This window comes from Nyctereutes procyonoides, unplaced genomic scaffold (assembly GCF_905146905.1).
Source record: "Nyctereutes procyonoides isolate TBG_1078 unplaced genomic scaffold, NYPRO_anot_genome, whole genome shotgun sequence".
Lineage (NCBI taxonomy): Eukaryota > Metazoa > Chordata > Mammalia > Carnivora > Canidae > Nyctereutes > Nyctereutes procyonoides.
Genome location: NW_026575052.1, coordinates 16,574,877 through 16,594,237, shown reverse-complemented (window position 1 = coordinate 16,594,237; position 19,361 = coordinate 16,574,877). Strand labels below are relative to the sequence as shown.

Sequence of the window (19,361 nt, the reverse complement as noted above, 5' to 3'; positions counted from 1 at the left end):
AAGATGCAATAGAAAGGACTTCAGTCCTGGGAGGCGGATACCCAGGAGGTCTGAAAGGAGCTAGTCATTCTGCACGAATACTGGAATCCGCCTGGTTCCTGTCGTGCAGAATTTATGATTCAGGTCCAGAGCCCTGTGCCTGGCCGTTCTTTCCCGCACGCCCCTACCAGCCTCAACCCTCTGCTGTGAACATCTATGACTAGGAACTCTGATGACAGGGGATAGAGCATTGGGCCGGGAATCAAGACCTGTATTCCAGTTCTAACCTCATCGCGAATTCGCTGTGTGAGGGGCCATTCTTTTCTTTCCCAGGCCTCATTTTCCGTATTCAAATGAAAACTTTTCATAACAGTAGTAGTTCTTTGCTTACAGTGTGCTTTCCCACCTACTAGCTTAATCCGCCTATTTACTAAGCTCAGTACTATTTTTTATTCCCATTTGCATCTGAGGACAGTAAGGCAAAAGTTAAATAACTTGTCCCTTCGCTATTGAGTAGTGAGTAGGGATTCAAAATCAGAAAGTCTTCCGTTTTACCTCCTGGATTACCCTGACTCGTACCCAGAAGAAATTCACCATGGCACTTTCTCAAAGGATGAGTCAAGGTAATTTGGTGGAATTATTCCCCCCACCCGCCCCAACTCTGCGTTACCAGCTTGAGTCCTCCTCTGGAAGGGGTTGACAGGGCTCTGCAAGAACTTTGGCCTCAGCCAATTCCTGAACCTTTTCTCTGACTGGCCCATCCTCTACAGACAAAATCGGAATTGCCATGGGCTCAAGGGGAAAAACCCAAACTTTCTCTAAATGTGAGATCACAGTTCTATATTCAGCTGTCTATAGATAATGGAATAAAAGCTACCAACCCCTGTGCCTGGGATTTAATGTGTAAATGGTTTGGCTTTTGTTTCCAGTCAGTTCTGTCCATGCCCTTTGCCTTTTTTGCTCCCACTATACTCTATTTCCAGGATTTCCAAGTTTTTTGCAGGTGCTAGTCCAGTTTCCAAAATGCCCTTCTGGCAAAACTAGTATTTTGAGGTCTAGCACAAAGGTCATTTCATTTCAGAGCCTTCCCAGTGCTCTGTAGTCTGTCCCAGCTCTCTAGGTCTGGATAGAGCCTTTTTTTTTTTTTTGGATAGAGCTCTTTAATATTTGTAATGAGATGTTCAAATTATGTGCTTACAAGTCAATGAACATTACAAGAACTCTTGGCTAAATTGTATTCCTAAAGCCTAGCATCAGTCTGGGGCAGTGAAGACAGAGAATGAAATCATGCAAATTGAACAGTTTGGTGGCTCTTAAAGATGTTCAATATTTTCCCCAGTTAGACTTATGGGCAGTGCTCTTCCCCATCCCTTAGCCTGCTGTTTATCAACTAACATTGAGAGGCAATATGATATAGTATAAAGGTGGAACTCAAGCCAGAAATGCTTGGAATCCAGGTCTTTCGAAGGCCCTGATTATTTCCAGAAAAAACATGTTGGAAATCTCTTGAGGTTACACATAATCAGGCCTTGATGGCTTCCCAATGGGAAGAAGATGTTCTAAAGATAGTAAGAACAAGGTATCTGTGGGGCCAGGGGGTAGAATGGTGTAGCTAGAAGGATCAACAGCGGCCTACAGAGGACAGGTGGGTAAAAATGTATTTCAATAAAGCTGATTAAAATAGGCAGGCAAGGAATAAGAAAATTCGAGAAACATGGGTTAAAGGTTATTTTCTCCTTTGCTATATAAAAGGAAAGTTGGGTCAGTTGGGGAGACCACTGGGAACGCTGGGGATTGTGGTAAAATAGAGAGCTCTTGCAGATTGTTTTTAAGCAGAAACTCAGATCTAGTAGTGCCAGAAAATTTTCAAGATAGATCGTTTAAAAATGTTGGCAATTGGACAGCCAGGGTGGCTCAGCAGTTTAGCACCGCCTTAATCCCAGGGCATGATCCTCGAGTCCCCGGATCCAGTCCCACGTTGGGCTCCCTGCATGGAGCCTGCTTCTCCCTCTGCCTATGTCTCTGCCTGAGTAAATAAATCTTAAAAAATAAAAATGTTGGCAATGAATTAAACACACTATCAGACAACCAAAATCCTTTTAGGTTAAATCAGCTTTATGGCTAGGTCTTGTCCTAGCCTAATCTTGCCCTAGGAACTGACCTAAATGGGAATAGTTTGCATGACCTCAGTGGCTCAAAGGGCTGTAAGTGGAACTGATTAAATGTGATCAAAATCCTGTAGAGAAACTCTAGAAAATGCACACTATTGTGACAGAAAAGATCAGTGTTTGCTGGGAGTCGGGCATGCAAGGGGATTCCAAAGGGGCATATGGAAACTTCTGGAGGTGATAGATATGTTTACCATCTTGATTGTGATGATGGTTTCATGGGTGTGTATGTCAAAACTTATCAAATTGTATATTTTAAATATGTGCCATTTACTGTATCAATTGTATTTCAATAAAGGCGATTAAAAAAAATTCTTGGGGCACCTGGGTGGCTCAAGTATGTTAAGCATCTGCCTTAGGTCATGATCTCAGGGTCCTGGGATCTGCCAGGTGGTGGCAGGCTCCGTGCTCAGCAGGGAAGTCTGCTTGTTCACTTTCCCCCAGCTTGTGTTCTCTCTCAAATAAAATCCTAAAAAAATTCTTTACTGCAGGAGTAGGCTGCTGCAATCCTAATTCCACTGTTGGGCCACATGTTTAAACACCCTATCCTCACCAAAAAACTCAGTTTAGGATGATTCCAAGAAGACGATTTAGAACATTGCAACAGGTTTTTATTTTTGCTTTATATCTAGTACAGTGTTTGAAACCTAAAGAAATACATTTTCTCTTCAAATTTGGATGTGTATATAAATATCATTTGTCTGGACTCAGCACACTCAATGCCACGGTTTCTTGGCCTATGTCTGCTCTGAAATCATCAAGCTTTGTCTGTCTACCCAGGGGCCCTGAGAACATGGAAAGCAGCCAGAGTTTATAGTTCTTAGAAAACTAAAAGCAAATGAATTTTGAAAGAATAAACCAATGAGGAAAACATTTCGATTCACCTCTCTAGGGTCTTTAGCTGGGAACCCAAGCTGTTTTTGAAGGGCATCATCTGTCCTAGGTGGATGGGACCTCATACCCAACCCCCATCCGTCCTTTGCTCTTTAGTGGTTCAGTCAAAGGCAGTTCTCATAGAAGTTAGTTAAGAAAGATAATACCTAACTCCACAGCCTGAAGGTTCTTGTAGAGGTGGACTCTTTAATGACATCATGAGTCAAGAAGTTCCCAGCCAGTCTCAGGATCTGAGCTTTGACTTCCACCAGCCCCACTGCACAGCAGTTTTCTCTCCCCAAACCCAGGAGCTGAAAATTTAACCTACACAGGGTAGCAGGGCTAACATTAGGAAAGGGGTTCAGGTATGTGCTAACATGGGCATCAGCAGTCAGACTGGCCCAAAAATAGCGAGGTAGGCCCAAATCCACTGGAGACCTTTATGAAATACTACATAAACCTTTTTCCTGGGTGTTCTGGGACCAAAATTTAATGTTGCCTCCCACACCCAGTTTTGGTTCTGCACATACCCCAGGCCCGATGCAAAATGCCCTCTCAGAGGAAAAACAGCTTTAGTTCAGACTTGATTGGTATTGACTTCAAATTCTTCCCTTGTCATGGTCTTAAAGTGGGAGTGGGGCTAGGGGGTAGACAGTGGGTTGACTGAATCATTTATGAAGGCCTTGGCCAAAGAGCAGCTAGTGCCTACCACTTGGATCCCCGCAGGGCCAAATTCTCAGCTTGTTGGCTTAACAAAAGAATTCAAAAGTTAAGACACAAAAAATACTGGACAAGATTGGTCTAAAATGTGCAATCCTAAACGGCTGTGGAAGAAACCTACTCTGAGAAATTTCTCAGTCTCACACTTGCTCACTTCTAGGACAGTCTTACCGGGAAGACGTTGCTACTAGCTATGAGCACTTCCTATGGTTCAACATACTGAGCCTCACACCTTTCCTCAGCCTGCCAGGGAGGCCTCTAGCCAGCCCATTCTTTCTACAGTTCCCTCCTTCAACTGAAAATCCGGAATCTGGGCTCACAGATGAATTAACTGAGGAATCCAAAATGATGGATACCAAGCTGAGTGAGCCTCGGGGAAGAGGAGGGAAGTAGTGTTAGGTGTTTATCTCCTTTCCTTCTAGTTTGCTAGAAACAAGTGGCTCTAGGGTGTAGAGGGAAACAGGTAGACATGAGAACATGGAAATCCAGTTCATTCTGCTAGACAGTTTTCATTTTAAACTAGTGTGACTTGAGAGAAATAGAAAGTGTGCCTGAGAGCTTTTTGCTCTTTGATCAAGTACAGTAGCAGCTATAATCTGTGCAGTTTAGCTCCAAAAAAATAGGGCTCTTGGAAAGTGGCTTCCAGGGCAAAGAGTAGAAGGAGTGGATATAAGGGTTCTAGGTAAGGGGAGAAGGAAACAGCAAGGGTCCCCGAAAGCTGAGGTCATCAATGCCTGCTCCTCAGAAGGTCATTTGTATGCACTGACCCAAATAACCAGGCTGGCCAGCTCCAAATGGAACCCATGTGGGTTCTACCAGAAGCTTGTACTCAATACAAGCTTGTACTCAATACCAAGGCCAGGCAGTCACCTGGGGATAGCTCAGAATTGAGGGCAGACTATGAAGACCAGAGACTTTATTAATATGAGAAGATGTTGGCAGCAGGGGATGGTGGTGGGGTGGTGGGGGTGTTTAACTATGGGGGCTGGTGATAAAGAAGTGCTGGCACTGTTCAGTCTTTGAACCCTTTAGCTAAGAAAAGGGCTCCTTATCCCCTAATCCACACCTAGATACTCCACCTCCAGCAGAGATCTTAAAATAGATATACCAGCCATGTGCCAACATATGAAGATTCCAAAAACATGTCTTTTCATGCTACTCCCTAAAACAGGCTGTGGAGCCCCTTCATCCCTACAACATCCATTCAGAAATCTCCCAGAAGCAGCCTTTGACTTCACTGAAGCCAGGGTCTGAAGTCCAGATGGGGGCTGCCCACTAAGACTGGTTGTCAAGGCTGGGCTACAGAAATAATGTTTTGTTTTCCAAGAGGACCAAAGGAGAGGAGACACTGAAGATGATGTTATTGCCCCTGTGGGCTTGGAAGAACCTCACCTGCTGACAGAAAGGGGGAGTGCAAGAATATAATGGGAAAATATGGTCTGAGGAAGACACCAACAAAGGAAAGCTCCTAGAGGCCACTTTATCTGATGAGAAATCTGTCCTCATGTTGCACCCTGGGAGACTTCAGCTTTTGGAGGTCCTTGGAGAAAACTGGCTCTAAGCAGCAGCGAGACAATAAAAAAAAAATAAAAATAATAAAAAAAAAAGTCTTCCATCTGGTATAGGCTCCAGATCTGAAGTGCAAGATTTTAGAGGAGTTGCTGGGAACAGAAAGGTGTGTATGTCTCACAATAAAAATCTGGCCCCACTGACAGGGACTCAACTATTGCTTGAGATGTACAAAATAGGTCCTATTAAAGTGCTTTGCCCTTTGGATAAGGACAAGGGGGTGGGGCAGGTGGCTCTTTTTTGAACTGTAGGGGGAAGTTTTGTAATGGAACCAGTGGGCCAAGTGATAGAGGTCCTGCCCTTTGCCTGTTTGTGGGTTGGTAGTCATCATTCCTAAGCTAAAGAACAGCATCTGACTTACTAGGTTACAGCACTGGTGTAACACTTCAGGGATAACCGCAAGCCCCAAACCACCTTCCTCAGCAAATGATTCTGGAGTTGGATCTCAATACTACAAGAGGGCAGAGTCAAGACCAATGATCAATGAGCACCTGAACTTTAGAACTAGAAGCAGAGGGGTAGGGATTTAACCTGAGCCAGAAGGGATATGCAGGAACCAGGAGCAAGAGTAGCACTGCCTCTGGGGAAGGGAAACTACAGCGTAGGGCAGGCACCTGACTGACCACAGGGGGAAAGCAGGGGCAGAGTAGATTGTGCCCACAGCTCCACAGTTGGTCTACACTTAGCCAGCAGCTTTCTCCACCCCTCTTCCTAACAACTGGACTTTATTATATAATCCACTGAAGCATAGGCAAGCCACTGAGGCATCGCACTAGCTTTACTCAAAGAGAAAAGGCATTAGAATTGTAACTGTCACAAGGAAGAGAAAAACCCAAACCAGACCCAAGGATCACAAACAGGAAAGATACTAATAACTCTCACAAAAGTCCTGAGGCTGCTAAGTTACTATGATAATTGGAGAGGCAGCCATAGGTGATACCTTATGTTGACAGGCCCTTTGAGACTTAATCTGAGAAGGCAGACTGCTTTCTGGGTTTCCTGATATAAGCAGGATGCTTAGCAATAAGGACTAGAGTGGTAGACTTCACTGGGCCCTGGGGCCATCCTCGCTCCCTTTAGGTATGGGGACAATCAGACCAGGCTGACCTGCTACATAAAGGTTCCGGAGCTAAGGGTTGGTCCCAGGTGGTGGCCCAGAACCTAAGCAGAGAGGAAAAGAACCAAGCTCAGGCTCCCTGAGCGAAGGAGTTTCCCCATCTCTTTTTGGTCTTCCTCACAGTATCCTACTTACAGAAATTACAGACAGTTCTTCCTCTTGAGACCAATTAAGATTGACCTACCTAATATATAGAATATAAAAAAATACAGAACTTTTTGACATTCTCTCCTTTGGAAGTAAAATATACATGATCCAACTATGGAAGAGGAAGAAGAAAGGCCAAACGCAGGGATCCCTGGCTATCCCAATAAATGACACTCTCACTCCACCTCCTCTACAACTTATGGGTCACCAGAGCAAGGACTTTCTCCTCAGGAGAGAGGAAGGATTACAGCCCCCCGTCTCATGCTTAGGAGAAAATACAGCTACCTCAGAGGTTCATTCAACTCTGAGGGGAATTTTCAAGTAAACAAATGAAGTTGGGTCGCACCATTGGAAGGTGGTTAGGAAACATGGGATCAGTAGCGACATATGGGAAGCCCCATCTGAAGGCCTATGCTCCTCCCCTCCACTCCCACTGGTGTACTTGCCCCTGGAGGGAAGGAGATCTCCCAAATTAAAGAGGTCTGGGAAGGGGTTAGAGGGAGGAAGGGGCCTTTGTCTCATGGTGACCCCCGCCCCCAGCCTCTAGTCCCAGACCATGCTGGCAGCTGGGATTCCTAAAACCAGGAACTCATAGCTCTTGGAAAGAGCAATCTTAATACAAGAAAAATGTGCAAAAGAAAAAAAATTAAATAACTCAATCCAAGCATACAAGATTAATATTCTGTCAGAGCAAGAACACTTTGTTTTGAATTTCTCCCCACCCCTCGCCCCCCCACCTCTGGAATATTCCATCTGCTCAAGTACCCAAGATAAGAGTTACACAGATCAGGGCAGAGAACTGGGAAGGATGAAGGAAGATAAAAGGGAAGGAAGTCACCACTAAAGAAAAAAAATAAAAATAAAAATAAAAAAGGTGCAAAATTGATTACCTCAGTCCTCCTTTGTCTACCCCTGGGCTCCTGGGTTAAAGACACATGTGCAGCCAAAATATAGTGTGAGGAAGAAAAACCCAACACGTCCCCTTCTTGTCACAAAACCCCAATGTGAGCCTCAGATGGTTCTGTCTGTCCAGAGGGTGCTCCCTCCAGGGAAGGGGGCGGAGCAGGTCAAGAGCACAGTTTCCAGGGCAGCAGAGGTGTGTGGTGGCTGATGATGGGGGGGCTGGCTTCCCGCCCACCAGAGGGCTGCTTTTCCGCTGGTTGGTGGTGCTTCCCATCCCCTCCCCTCCCCGGAGGCAGACATTATAGCTGGAAGCCCTCCATGGGGGCCTCAGGCTGCTGGAAGATGAACTGCTGTTGTGTCTCATCCACTTGGGGAGCCAGGCTGCTATCATCATCTTCTACACCAAAGTAGTGCTCAATGAGGTCGAAGGCCTTCTGGTAGATTTCCTGATTCTCATGGCTCTGGAGAAACTCAATTTTATCCAAGCCTATGGTGGCAAGAAGGAAGGAGACCCAAGAGTAAACTGTGATTGTTCTTCTCTGGAGCCATGAAACATTTATCTGTTTTTCCTTACTTACCCGAAGTATGTTGATGTTTATCAATCTAAGTAATATGATCAGATCTCTCTTTGATCCGAAAGAGGAGAGAAATCTTTTCCTAAAACTACATAACCCCAAAGGGAAAAGACCAAAATGTCAGAAGTTGTAGTCCTGGTTCTGCTTTTTAACTATTGTGTGGCCTGGGCAAATCATTAGCTTTGAAGCTCTCAGAGATGAGTGATGAGCAATCTTACTGGAATTTGTGAGAATCTAAGCTAAAAACATACCTTCCAGTACCTGATTCTCTCACCAATTCTGGAGCTCTATTTTTGCATCTGTGCCATGCCTACTTACTGGGCAGATCCTATCAAAAAGAGAGGTGACCTACTGCTCCTTGGAGGGAGAAGGAAATGATGGTTTTAAAACCTTGTTCAATGATGACCCCCCCAAAAATCCCAGGGTCCTGACCTAGAACTTCTCTACTTAAGACTGAGGTGAGGCTGGGGACAGGGCACATACCATAGGCTTCCTCGATGAGGCCACAGTAGGGGTTGACCCCTGACCCACTGCGCTTGCCCTCTTGTTCTCCAAGCCGAAGGATGTTCTCTAACCCATTGAGGGCCACCTGCACAATCTTTGAATCCATCACAGTCAGCAAGTCGCACAGGGGTTTGATGCAGCCAAGTGAGACCAGGTACCTAGGGGCAGAGACCAGATGAGTTCTAAATTAATGCAGGGCAAGAGAGGTGCTAAGTAAGTGCTGTAGGGCCTACGGGTTTCCCTCATACATGTCAATACTCTCAGCAACCTTCCCTTGCTGAGCCTTCATAACCACCCATCCTTTAACTCAGTCTCTCCAACCTTCCAATGCTCTGGGTCTAGTTCATTTCCATGGGGAAGGCTGCCATAGATTCCTCCACGTTGTCTCTATTGTCCCCTTGCTGTAATGTTACCACTCTGAACACTTCACTTCCCTGCTTAAAATGTTCAGTCCAAGCTCTACAGGCATGACAAAAGAGACCCTCTACAATCAGGTTCTTATCCTCCTTTTTAGTGTCACCTCGCATCATTCCCTTCCAAGGACACTACATTCCAGTCAAACATGTAAACATCTCTAGGTTTCTGATTCTTGTACCTTTAAGTTTTTTTTTTTTTTTAAAGATTTATTTTGGGGAGAGTACAGGGGGAGACAGCATGAGCAGGGGATGGTCAGAGGGAGAAGCAGACTACCCACTAAGCAGAGAGCTCAATATGGGGCTCAATCCTAGGACCCCTAAGCCAGAGTCAGAGGCTTAACCAACTGAGCCACCTAGGTGTTCAATGCTTTCTCCTGTCCAAAAAGGCTTTTATAACCCTGTATTCTTCAAAGCTTAACTCAATGGCTATCCCTTTTCTCCTAAGGCTTTAAAGATGAAGGTATTCCCCCCTGCAAAAAAAATAAATAAATAAAGATGAAGATATTCCTACTCCTCTTCCTGGGCTACAAACTGAGGGCAAAACACTCATCCAGTTCCCATCACTCCTACTCATGCTGATGATAGAAACTAAAATCAAAGAGCATATACACACATAAAATGGCTTTCTACTTGCTTCTCCTAAGTGTCACTCCCAAAAATCATTTCCCAAAGAAGTTGCTGTGAATGAGCCACAGCATGGTTCTCCTTTATTTGTACGAATAATTGAGAATTACATAGACTTAAATTCTCTGGAGGGTAGAAAGTATAGGAGAAATGGGTCTGTGTCCTAGGTTTCTATTCTTTAGGAAGAAAAGAGATACATGCTCTAGAGGAATCTCTTTCAGATTCCAGTGCCAATCTAGCAGCTTACCAGTTAAACCTGGTGCTGCTGGACTGGGGCAGGCCTATTCAGAAAAAGCAGTTTATTTTTTATTTATTAATTTTTAAAAAAGATTTTATTTCTTAATTCATGAGAGACAGAGACAGAAAGAGGCAGAGACACAGGCAGAGAGAGAAGCAGGCTCCCTGTGGGAGCCTGATGTGGGACTCCAGGATCACGTCCTGAGCCAAAGGTATAGATACTCAACCGCTGAGCCACCCAGGCATCCCGGGAAAAGCCATTTAGCAGTCACCGCAGACCATGAACCAAGAAGGAGAGTATATGTATCACTCAAGACAGTGAAAAACGAAAGGATACCTGATTTGCTCAGGGGTTCCTCCTGACGTGGCATTGGTGATGGCCCAGGCTGCCTCTTTCCTTGTACGGAACTCAGCTTTCTGAAGGATTTCGATCAATACAGGGAAGATATTTGCATCTATGACAGCCTGAGAGAGGTTGGGGGTGGGGAGTGCACAGAGAAAGTCACTTTAAGAGTATGCACATCTAGCCCGCAAAATCACCTAAGATTCAGACACCTTCCTCTTCCTGAGGTCCTTTGTTCTTCCCATAGAAGAGGCTACAGAGGAACCTGACATCTTACAAAGAGTCTTTAACAGCACACGTTGACCCCAATTTCTAAAGAGAAAACAAAATCTTTCTTCTAAAAGCAAAAATCCCACCACCTTTCATGTTCCCATGCCTTTCTACCTGCTCCTGCCCTGCCCCCTTCCTTCCTTCTTGTTCTACCTGTATTTGAGCCCTGTTGCCAGCAGTGATATTTGAAATGGTCCAGCAAGCTTCCTTCCGGATTGACTCCTTGGGGCTGCTCAGCAAGTGGAGGAGGCAAGGGAGGGCTGAACAGTTAAGAATGACCTAGAAAACCAAAGCACAGGGAAGAAAAGAAAAATCTCGTAAATAGGACTTAAAATATATGCAGCAAATCCTATATCTGTTAAGAATTAATATCCAGAATATATAAAGAACTCTTCAAACTAAACAACAAAAAATTAACAAAACTAATTTTAAAAATGGTCAAAGGCTTATACAGACATTGCTGCAAAGCAGAAATACAGATGGCCAATAAACATACAAAAACCCCCGCCAAACATCACTAATCATTAGGGATATGCAAATCAAAACTGCAATAAGGGGGTGCCTGGCTGGCTTAGTTGGTAGAACATCTGACTCTTGATCACAGGATTGAGTTCACACGATTGAGCCCCATGTTGCATGTGGAGCCTACTTAAGCAAAACAAAACTAAAACAAACTGTAATAAGATGCCATTTCAGACTTACTAGGATGGATATTAAGAAAAAACCCAGATAATACAAGTTTTGGTAAGGATGTGGAAAAACTGGAACCTAGTACATTGCTGGTGGGATGTAAAATGGTGTAGTCACCATACAAAACAGTCCACTAGTGGTCTCTCAAAATCTTAAACATAAAATCAGCATATGATCCATTTCTCAGTGTGTACCTAAAGAACTGAAAGCAGGGACTCAGATACTTGTACACCACTATTCAACGTACATAGCCTTATTTGTAATAGCCAAAAGGTGAAAACAACCCAAGTATCTACCAACAGACAAATGGATAAACAGAAGGTGACATATGCCTACAATGGACTACTATTCAACCATTGAAAGGAATGAAGGCATTTTACATGCCTTCATTCACATATGAAGGAACCATGAAGACATTATGCTAATTGTAATTAGCTGACACAAAAGAACAACTTATATATAGTTCCACTTATATGAGGGACCTACAGCAATTGACTCCTAAGAGATAAAAAGCGTTGTGATGGCTCCCAGGGACTAAGATACAAGGGAGGAGAAACGAGTTATTTAATGGGCACAGAGAATCAGTTTGGGCTGATGAAGCATTGTGGGGATGGGCGGTGATAAGAATTAAGCAATAATGTGAATGGACTAAATGCCACTAAAATGACTGATAAAAGCAGTACACTGTTATAAAAATTCATACATACATACAAATTCACACAATGACCTAGGAAATGACTGTGGGTATGAATGAGATCACTCACCTGTTAGAAATTTGTCAAGAATCCCACAGAATTAAGCCAACTATTCACGACCAAAAGAATACTCTGATCTCTAGACTTTGAACAAAGGAACCCTTTCTTACCATGCCCTCCTTGGAGGTCTTATTAACATGAGGTAGTGTCTGTAGGATTCTAAGGGTGAAGGAAGTAAGAGTACAGTTTCCACAGCTTTCAGTGTCTCAAGGGGACCATGACTCAAAAACTTAAGAATTAAGTCCCAGATAGTCAGTCAGTTTATTCCATTTAGTTTTCCTTCAAAAGCACGCGATGGACAAGGATTTACTTCCAACTTATAGAGGAAATGAAGGCAACGAAGTTGCCCATGATCATACAGAAAGTGGCAAAGTTTGAATTTTTCACTCAAGCCCATGCTTTGTTTCAGGGACCATGCTGCCCCCAACAGGACCAAACCCTTGGTAGGGAAGGCGGCTTTTGTCCACAAACAATTCCCTCCTTACCTGGGTTTGAATGTCATCCCCAGTGACGATGTTACCCACTGCTCTCAGGGCAGGAGAGGCCACTTTGTAATCATTGTGCCTACAGAGGAGGGAGATCTGATCAGCACAGGGCCAGCACATAGTTTTTCAGCCTTGCCAACCACCAAGGCCAGCAGCACTCGCATGGCTCCAGACCTTTGCATAGAGCAGCAGATTGCTTACTGCATTCTTTAAGTGGGAGGTTGGAGAAGCTTTAGGGAATCTTTCTAACCAGACCACTCACATTAGAAGCTCTACCAATCTTCGGCAGACTCCAGAGTCTATGACTGCCTGGATCTTTTCGTTGGGGCCATCAGACAGGTAAGAAAGGGCCCAGCAAGCATCTGCCAGCAAGTCTGAGTCACTGCTGAAGAGTAGGCGAGACAGCACAGGCAAACAAGGGGAGACCTGTTGGAAGCAGAGTGAGAGGGACTCATGAGGGCATGGGGCTAACATCAGCTCTCCCACTAATCCTAACACTGCTGTCCCCTCCTCTACAAGTAATTCTAAGCCCTAGAGATTTCTGCTACATTACCATCAGGACTATCTTTTTCACTTTGCTATCCAAAGCATACAAGATCACCTACTTCACTGACAATTGCCTCTTTCAATTTCCCATGGATTGAAACCCTAAGGGGTTCCCCCCAAAGACTTGAAAATTCCCTATCAAAATGCTTGCATATGAAGGAAACTGCTTTCATTCAGAAACTGGTAAGAAGCTCTCTCACCTTTGCAAACTCTGGGGGTGGGTTCTTTCCTCTGCAGAGGTTTGATAGAGCCCAGACTGCATTCCGTGTCATTGTCAGTCTTGTAGACTTAGTAAGGAGTCTGAAGGAAACAGCAAAGCCAGACAGATCCTGAGCAATGATGACCTTGGCATGGGGCTGTCACCTATGAACCCCAGGAGCAAATCCAGTAAGACCCCTAAGACTCTGGCAGCCTCACTGTGTTTTTCTACCCATAGACCTAAGTAAACTAAGCTTGTTTGTGCCAAGAGGCCAATCTACACCTTCACAGAGGATTAGAACCAGCTGTGGCTAGTTAGGACCATAGCTTGTAAGGACAAAGAGCAAGCTGGAAGTTGAGTAAGACTGCAAACCTTTTTAAGATAGGGCATATTGTGCTCCTAAATGGCCACAAGTTTTATTTTTTTTTTTAATTTTTTTTTTAAATTTTTATTTATTTACGATAGTCACAGAGAGAGAAAGAGAGACAGGCAGAGACACAGGCAGAGGGAGAAGCAGGCTCCATGCACCAGGAGCCCGATGTGGGATTCGATCCTGGGTCTCCAGGATCGTGCCCTGGGCCAAAGGCAGGCGCCAAACCGCTGCGCCACCCAGGGATCCCGGCCACAAGTTTTAAATGACGAGTATACTGTTCTCTTTGGAAATCAATGCTGAATATCTAGTGTAAGGGCTTTAGCCATGCAGTAAGCAATGACTTTCTGTGAAAGGCCCAAGAAGGAGTTTAGTGGTAGTTTCTGAAGAACAGCTCATCACTGGGCAGCCCCGGTGGCGCAGCGGTTTAGCGCCGCCTGCAGCCCAGGGTGTGATCCTGGAGACCCGGGATCGAGTCCCACATCGGGCTTCCTGCATGGAGCCTGCTTCTCCCTCTGCCTGTGTCTCTGCCTCTTGCTGAATGAATAAATAAATAAATCTTAAAAAAAAAAAAAAAAAGAACAGCTCATCCCATCTATTGTTTAGATACTCTATTTGAAGGGTATGGGAGGGAGGGATTGGAGAAGGATCCCTATGTCCTTTCATGGTGTCTTTAATCTGTGGTTTACAACAGAGCTCTCCAATGTACCTAGGCATAAAATAGCAAATTAATGCATCCATAGAGAAAGTTGCATTTTTCTATATGGGTTAGTCTTGCCTCTATCTCCTGGCTCAACAATGAGGCAAGTAAGTATGACCAACATGAGAATCTACTGTGCAATGAAGAAAGGAAACAGAAGCTCCTCCTTGGCACAGACCAGTGGCACAATCTTCTTACTCTCAAAAAGAAATACTTTTAGTGTTTTTTGCATTTACCTAACATCTTAAGGTAAGCTGCCCCCAAAGGATCTGCCACATCGCTGCCTTATAGATGCCCCAGGTATAGATGATCATAATTACTCACGTTAACAAAGGATTAAGGATGGAACAGTTCAAGACGTAATCTCGGCAAACGGAGCTGTCTCCAGCTATGTTTCCCAGTGCCCAGACTGCCTGAAAAGGGGATGATGGAATTGTCATGCAGAGACAAATGGCTTCTGTCCATATTTTATACAAGAGTGAGGACACACCAATAACTTAGACAAAAACCCTATCGAGGCCTGAGACATCCTGAACAGGATCAGGTCCTCTCTTTGCTGACATTCTTACTGAGCTTGTTCTATGAAGGTCTTTCCTCGGAGAATTTCTGATTTAGTGGGAAAGACAGGCTGACATCCGTACTGCAGCCAAAGAAGCCAAACCAAGACCTCCCTATGCCTACTTCCCAGAAAAAAGAGAAAGTGAGAAGTTGCATTCCTGCAGCCTCACAGGATCCTACATGTAGTAAGTGAGGGAAAAAAAAAAAATCTAGGCGCCACGTTCTACATTCTATCCAATCAGTAAAAATCCACTGGAAGAAATTAAGTTGTCTTAATCGCTGTGATATCTAGGTACTGATAAATGGGTACTGTGATGTTTTTGTTTTTTTTCCCCCCAATACCACCTCTGATGCCAAATATGTGGAGTTTTTTTCTACACCAGCAATCAATTCTCCAACACTATTTGTATGTCCAACAATCCAACTCAATTCTGACACTCTTAGACTTAAAGCAGACCCTACAGGTTAAGGGCTCAGGCCCCATAAGACTGTCTCCACTTCAGACACCAGTTGCAAAAAAAAAAAAAAAAAAAAAAAAAGACACCAGTTGCAATTCCCAGGTGTTGCCATGCTTCTGACCAACTGGCTATAAATTCAAAAGTTCCCATAATTCCCCTCTTAGGTTCAGTAATTCACTAGAATGATTCACAGAACTCAGGGAAAAACTGCTTACATTTACTAGCTTACTTTAATGGATACAGCTCAGAAGAGCTAAATGGAAGAGATGCATAGGGCAAGGTATGGGGTGAGCAGTCAGGGTGGTATGGAACTTCCATCCCCTCTCTAGGGCACCACACCAATGTGTTCACCAACCCAGAATTTCTCTGCAGGAGGCTGGGGTAGAGGCATTGGTAGAGCTGGGAGTTCTGATAACTACCCTCCTCATGCTGAGGCTGCCTAGGGGCCCCACTCAATCATCTCATTAGGTGTGTTCCATCATAAATAATAAAAAACACACTCTTCACTCAGAAAATTCCAAGGTTTTTAGTAGTTTTTAGGAACTGGGTACAAAAACCAAACTTTTAAAAATTATAATATAGGTACCATCAGGAATTAAGCCAAATTTGAGTGTTACCTGTTCCTGTACATCCTCAAAGTCCGAGTTAAGCAGCTCTATAAAAATGGGGACTGCCCCTGCTTCAATGACAATCTTGGTCTGCTGAGAGGTTCCAGAGGCAATGTTCGTTAGAGCCCAGGCAGCTTCAAACTGCAAGTGAGATCAGACCGCTATTGAGAGATCATTCCAGAGTGGCCATGTCTGCCAGCTGGTTGAGAGCTGTAAGCCTCTTGTCCCTGACCAAAAAACTAAAATATGAGCCTTTTCTTCTTCCCCCTTATTTTTATCTTAAGTAGCCTCCATATCCAGCATGGAGCCTAATGCAGGGCTTGTGAGACTTACGACTCTGAGATCAAGACCTGAGTTGAGACAGAGTTGGATTCTCAAATGACTGAGCCACCACCCAGGAACTACTTCCTCTTACTTTTTAAATGGCAAAAAGCAGGGGCACCTGGCTGGTTTCAGTCAGTGGAGCATGCAACTCTTGATCTTGGGGTTGTGAGTAATCACTACACTCAAGTGATTACTTACAAATAAAAATCTTTATTTAAAAACAATTTTTTAAAAAAAGGGATGCCTGGGATGCTCAGTGGTTAAGCACCTGCCTTTGCCCCAGGGTGTGATCCTGGAGTCCCGGCATCGAGTCCCACATCAGGCTCCCGGCATGGAACCTGCTTCTCCCTTTGCCTGTGTTTCTGCCTCTCTCTCCGTGTGTCTCTCATGAATAAATAAAATATTTAAATAAATAAATAAAATAAAAAGGGATGCCTGGGTGGCTCAGTGGCTGAGCATCTGCCTTCAGCTCAGGGTGTGATCCTAGAGTCTGGGATCGAGTCCCACATCGGGCTCCTTACAGGAAGCCTGCCTCTCTCTCTCCCTCCGTCTCTCATGAATAAAAATCTTCAACAAGAAGAAAAAAAAAAAAGCAAAAAACAGTATGAGCAGTGATGTAACACAATGGGAAGTTGGACGCAGGCTTCAATGGACCCAAGTCTAGTTCTGCACTACTGCAGCACCCGAGCCTTATGGCAAGTTGCTTTATTTCTGAGCTTCAAGTTCTTCATTTCTGAAACCAGGATCAGAGTGACATGCATCTTTCAAAGTCTCTTTCAGCTGAGATTCTGGTAATGTTCTAATGGACTTATTACCTATTTCTGAAAAGAAAGACCCAGAGAGGCTAAATGATTTGCCTCAGGTCACATAGGTAATTTAGAAGCGGACTAGAACCTTTGATTTATATTACGTATTTTTAAGTAAACTCTATGCCCACTGTGGGGCTCACACTTATGATCCCAAGATCAAGAGTTATATGCTGTGCTGACTGAGCCAGCCAGGTACTCCTAGAACCTTTAATTTATAACTGCATAATTAGCTTGTCATATTCTGGTATTTTTCTTTTTTTAAAAGAAGATTTATTTATTGTTTTGAGAGAGACAGAGTGCGAGCATGTGAACAAGCATTGTGGGAGCAGAGGAGGAGAGATAAAGAATCTTAAGCAGACTCTATGCAGAGTTTGGAGCATGACCAGGAGCTCGCTCTCAGGAGCCCGAGATCACAACCTGAGCTGACACCAAGAATCGGATGCTTAACTGACAGAGCCACTCAGGTGCCCCTCTCGTATCTTTCCTTTGAGATTGTTGAAGGAAGAGATTTTTTGGTTCTCTTATTTGAGGCCAAGACCTCTGAGGCATCTCTTAAATACTTCCTCATATCACTTGTCTATTTCCTGACAGATGTGTCTATAGAAACACCCCACAATTTCTTGGGAAAAGGGCTTTCATCTGGTACCCCTCTACACCAGGCCTCACCTGTAATGTACAATTCTCATTCCTCTTCAGAAACTCGACAAATCGATCCACAACTCCTGGAGTGTTGATAACTTCATCTATTGGAGGACTAGGCTCTGGAAGAGGGAGAAAGGAAAGGAAAAGTCAGGAGAAGTTATGGCTGGTGCATTCCTAAGTAGTCCTGACCATTCCTTTTTTTTTTTTTTTCTTAAAGATTTTATTTATTTATTCATGGAAGACGGGGGCAGGGGGCGCGGGCAGAGACACAGGCAGAGGGAGAAGCAGGCTCCCTGTAAGGAGCCTGACATGGGACTCGATCCTGGGTCTCTAGGATCACACCCTGGGCTGAAGGCGGAGCTAAACCGCTGAGCCACCCAGGCTGTCCTGTCCTGACCATCCTTTTTTTTTTTTTTAAAGACTTTATTTATTCATGAGAGACACACACACACACACACAGAGAGGCAGAGAAACAGGCAGAGGGAGAAGCAGGCTCCATGCAGGGAGCCGGATGTGGGACTTGATCCCAGGACTCTAGGATCACGCCCAGGGCCAAAGGCAAGGGATCCCCTGTCCTGACCATTCTTAACAACATTCCCAACCTTCTTTTTGGTGAGGTAGTTTTCATATTAGTCACCTTTGAAATGCGTGATATAGTTGGGATGCTAAAGAGAAAATCAATCCTAAATTAAGTATACTCACCTTTGGCTTCTTGAACTTAATTCCTGAAGTAAGGAATTAAGGAAGAGAAGAAAGTCCAATAAATGAGGAACCCTTATCTAAATATTTCCCTTCTATTTTTCTTTTTCTTTCATTTATTTAAATATTTCCCTTTGGGAGGACTGCCTCATATCCTGAGACAAGAAGCATTTCTATCATACATCAAATTTTTACTGAGTATAAACTATGTGCCACACACAGTCCTAGGTAAAGATACAACAACGAACAAAAACAAAAGTCTCTGCCCTCAGAAAGCTTATGTCCTAATGAGGAGAGCCATTCTATTATGTTAATAAGTGTAACTGGAAATAAAGAAGAGGTAGGACAGGGTAAGGTTAAAAATGCCAAGAGTGAAGGGGACCTGCGATTTTAGATAGGGCATCAGAGAAGGCTTGTGAAGAACCCAGAATATGATCATATAAGGGAGATGTTGTCACACATATATCAGCAACCAGAGGATATCAGACAGAGGGAACGGCCAATGCAAGGTAAGAATGTACCTGGTTTGACCAAGGAACACCAAAGCAGTATAGCTGGAACAGAACTAGTGAAGGCGAGTTAATAGATGAGGTCAGTGAGAAGAAACAAGGTTAAATCATGTTGGTCTTCCCTGGGGAGGACCAGGCTTCGTACCTTTGGAGAGCAGTTTCCGGAATTTCTGTGTGGTTGCTAACTGCAGGTCAGAATCATCAGAAAAGAGCATCTCCACCATCTCTCGTGTGATCACACTCTCCTAGAATGTAAGACAGATTTAAGACTTTGCAAACCAATGCCAGAGCTAGATATGAGTACACACGTCTGCTTGGCATCCTGTGTTCTAAAGACTTGAGGACAAGAGGATGACAGAGTAAGGTCAGGAGAAGGTTTTGTTTAATCCATGGCTGCTTTAAATTGGGACATTTGGATGATTCTTTATCTGAGGCAAATGATGGCTTCCCTTAAGTGTTTCCTCAGGTGTCTCCATCACAAGATGAAACCCTATTGATTCCTTATGCTAACCAGCTACAAAAGGACCCATGAAAGAAAGAGCTTATTAGCATGGTTATTAGCAA

At 44.1% G+C, this 19,361-nt stretch overlaps 1 protein-coding gene across 2 annotated transcripts in view; it reads right to left on the bottom strand.

Annotated features, from left to right (window-relative positions):
* Window positions 1–2,736: 2,736 nt before the first annotated feature.
* KPNA6 (karyopherin subunit alpha 6) overlaps window positions 2,737–19,361 on the bottom strand; it is a 54,613-nt gene continuing 37,988 nt past the window's right edge. For both annotated transcript variants that reach the window (XM_055332193.1, XM_055332194.1), the window contains 11 exons: window positions 18,943–19,042; window positions 17,614–17,708; window positions 15,824–15,955; window positions 14,515–14,603; window positions 13,122–13,221; window positions 12,638–12,801; window positions 12,376–12,454; window positions 10,599–10,724; window positions 10,170–10,297; window positions 8,535–8,713; window positions 2,737–7,963 (listed from right to left, as the gene is read on the bottom strand). In XM_055332193.1, the coding sequence (XP_055188168.1) occupies window positions 7,776–7,963; window positions 8,535–8,713; window positions 10,170–10,297; window positions 10,599–10,724; window positions 12,376–12,454; window positions 12,638–12,801; window positions 13,122–13,221; window positions 14,515–14,603; window positions 15,824–15,955; window positions 17,614–17,708; window positions 18,943–19,042 (1,380 nt within the window). In that variant the 3' untranslated portion in view covers window positions 2,737–7,775. The remainder of the gene's footprint in view (window positions 7,964–8,534; window positions 8,714–10,169; window positions 10,298–10,598; window positions 10,725–12,375; window positions 12,455–12,637; window positions 12,802–13,121; window positions 13,222–14,514; window positions 14,604–15,823; window positions 15,956–17,613; window positions 17,709–18,942; window positions 19,043–19,361) is intronic.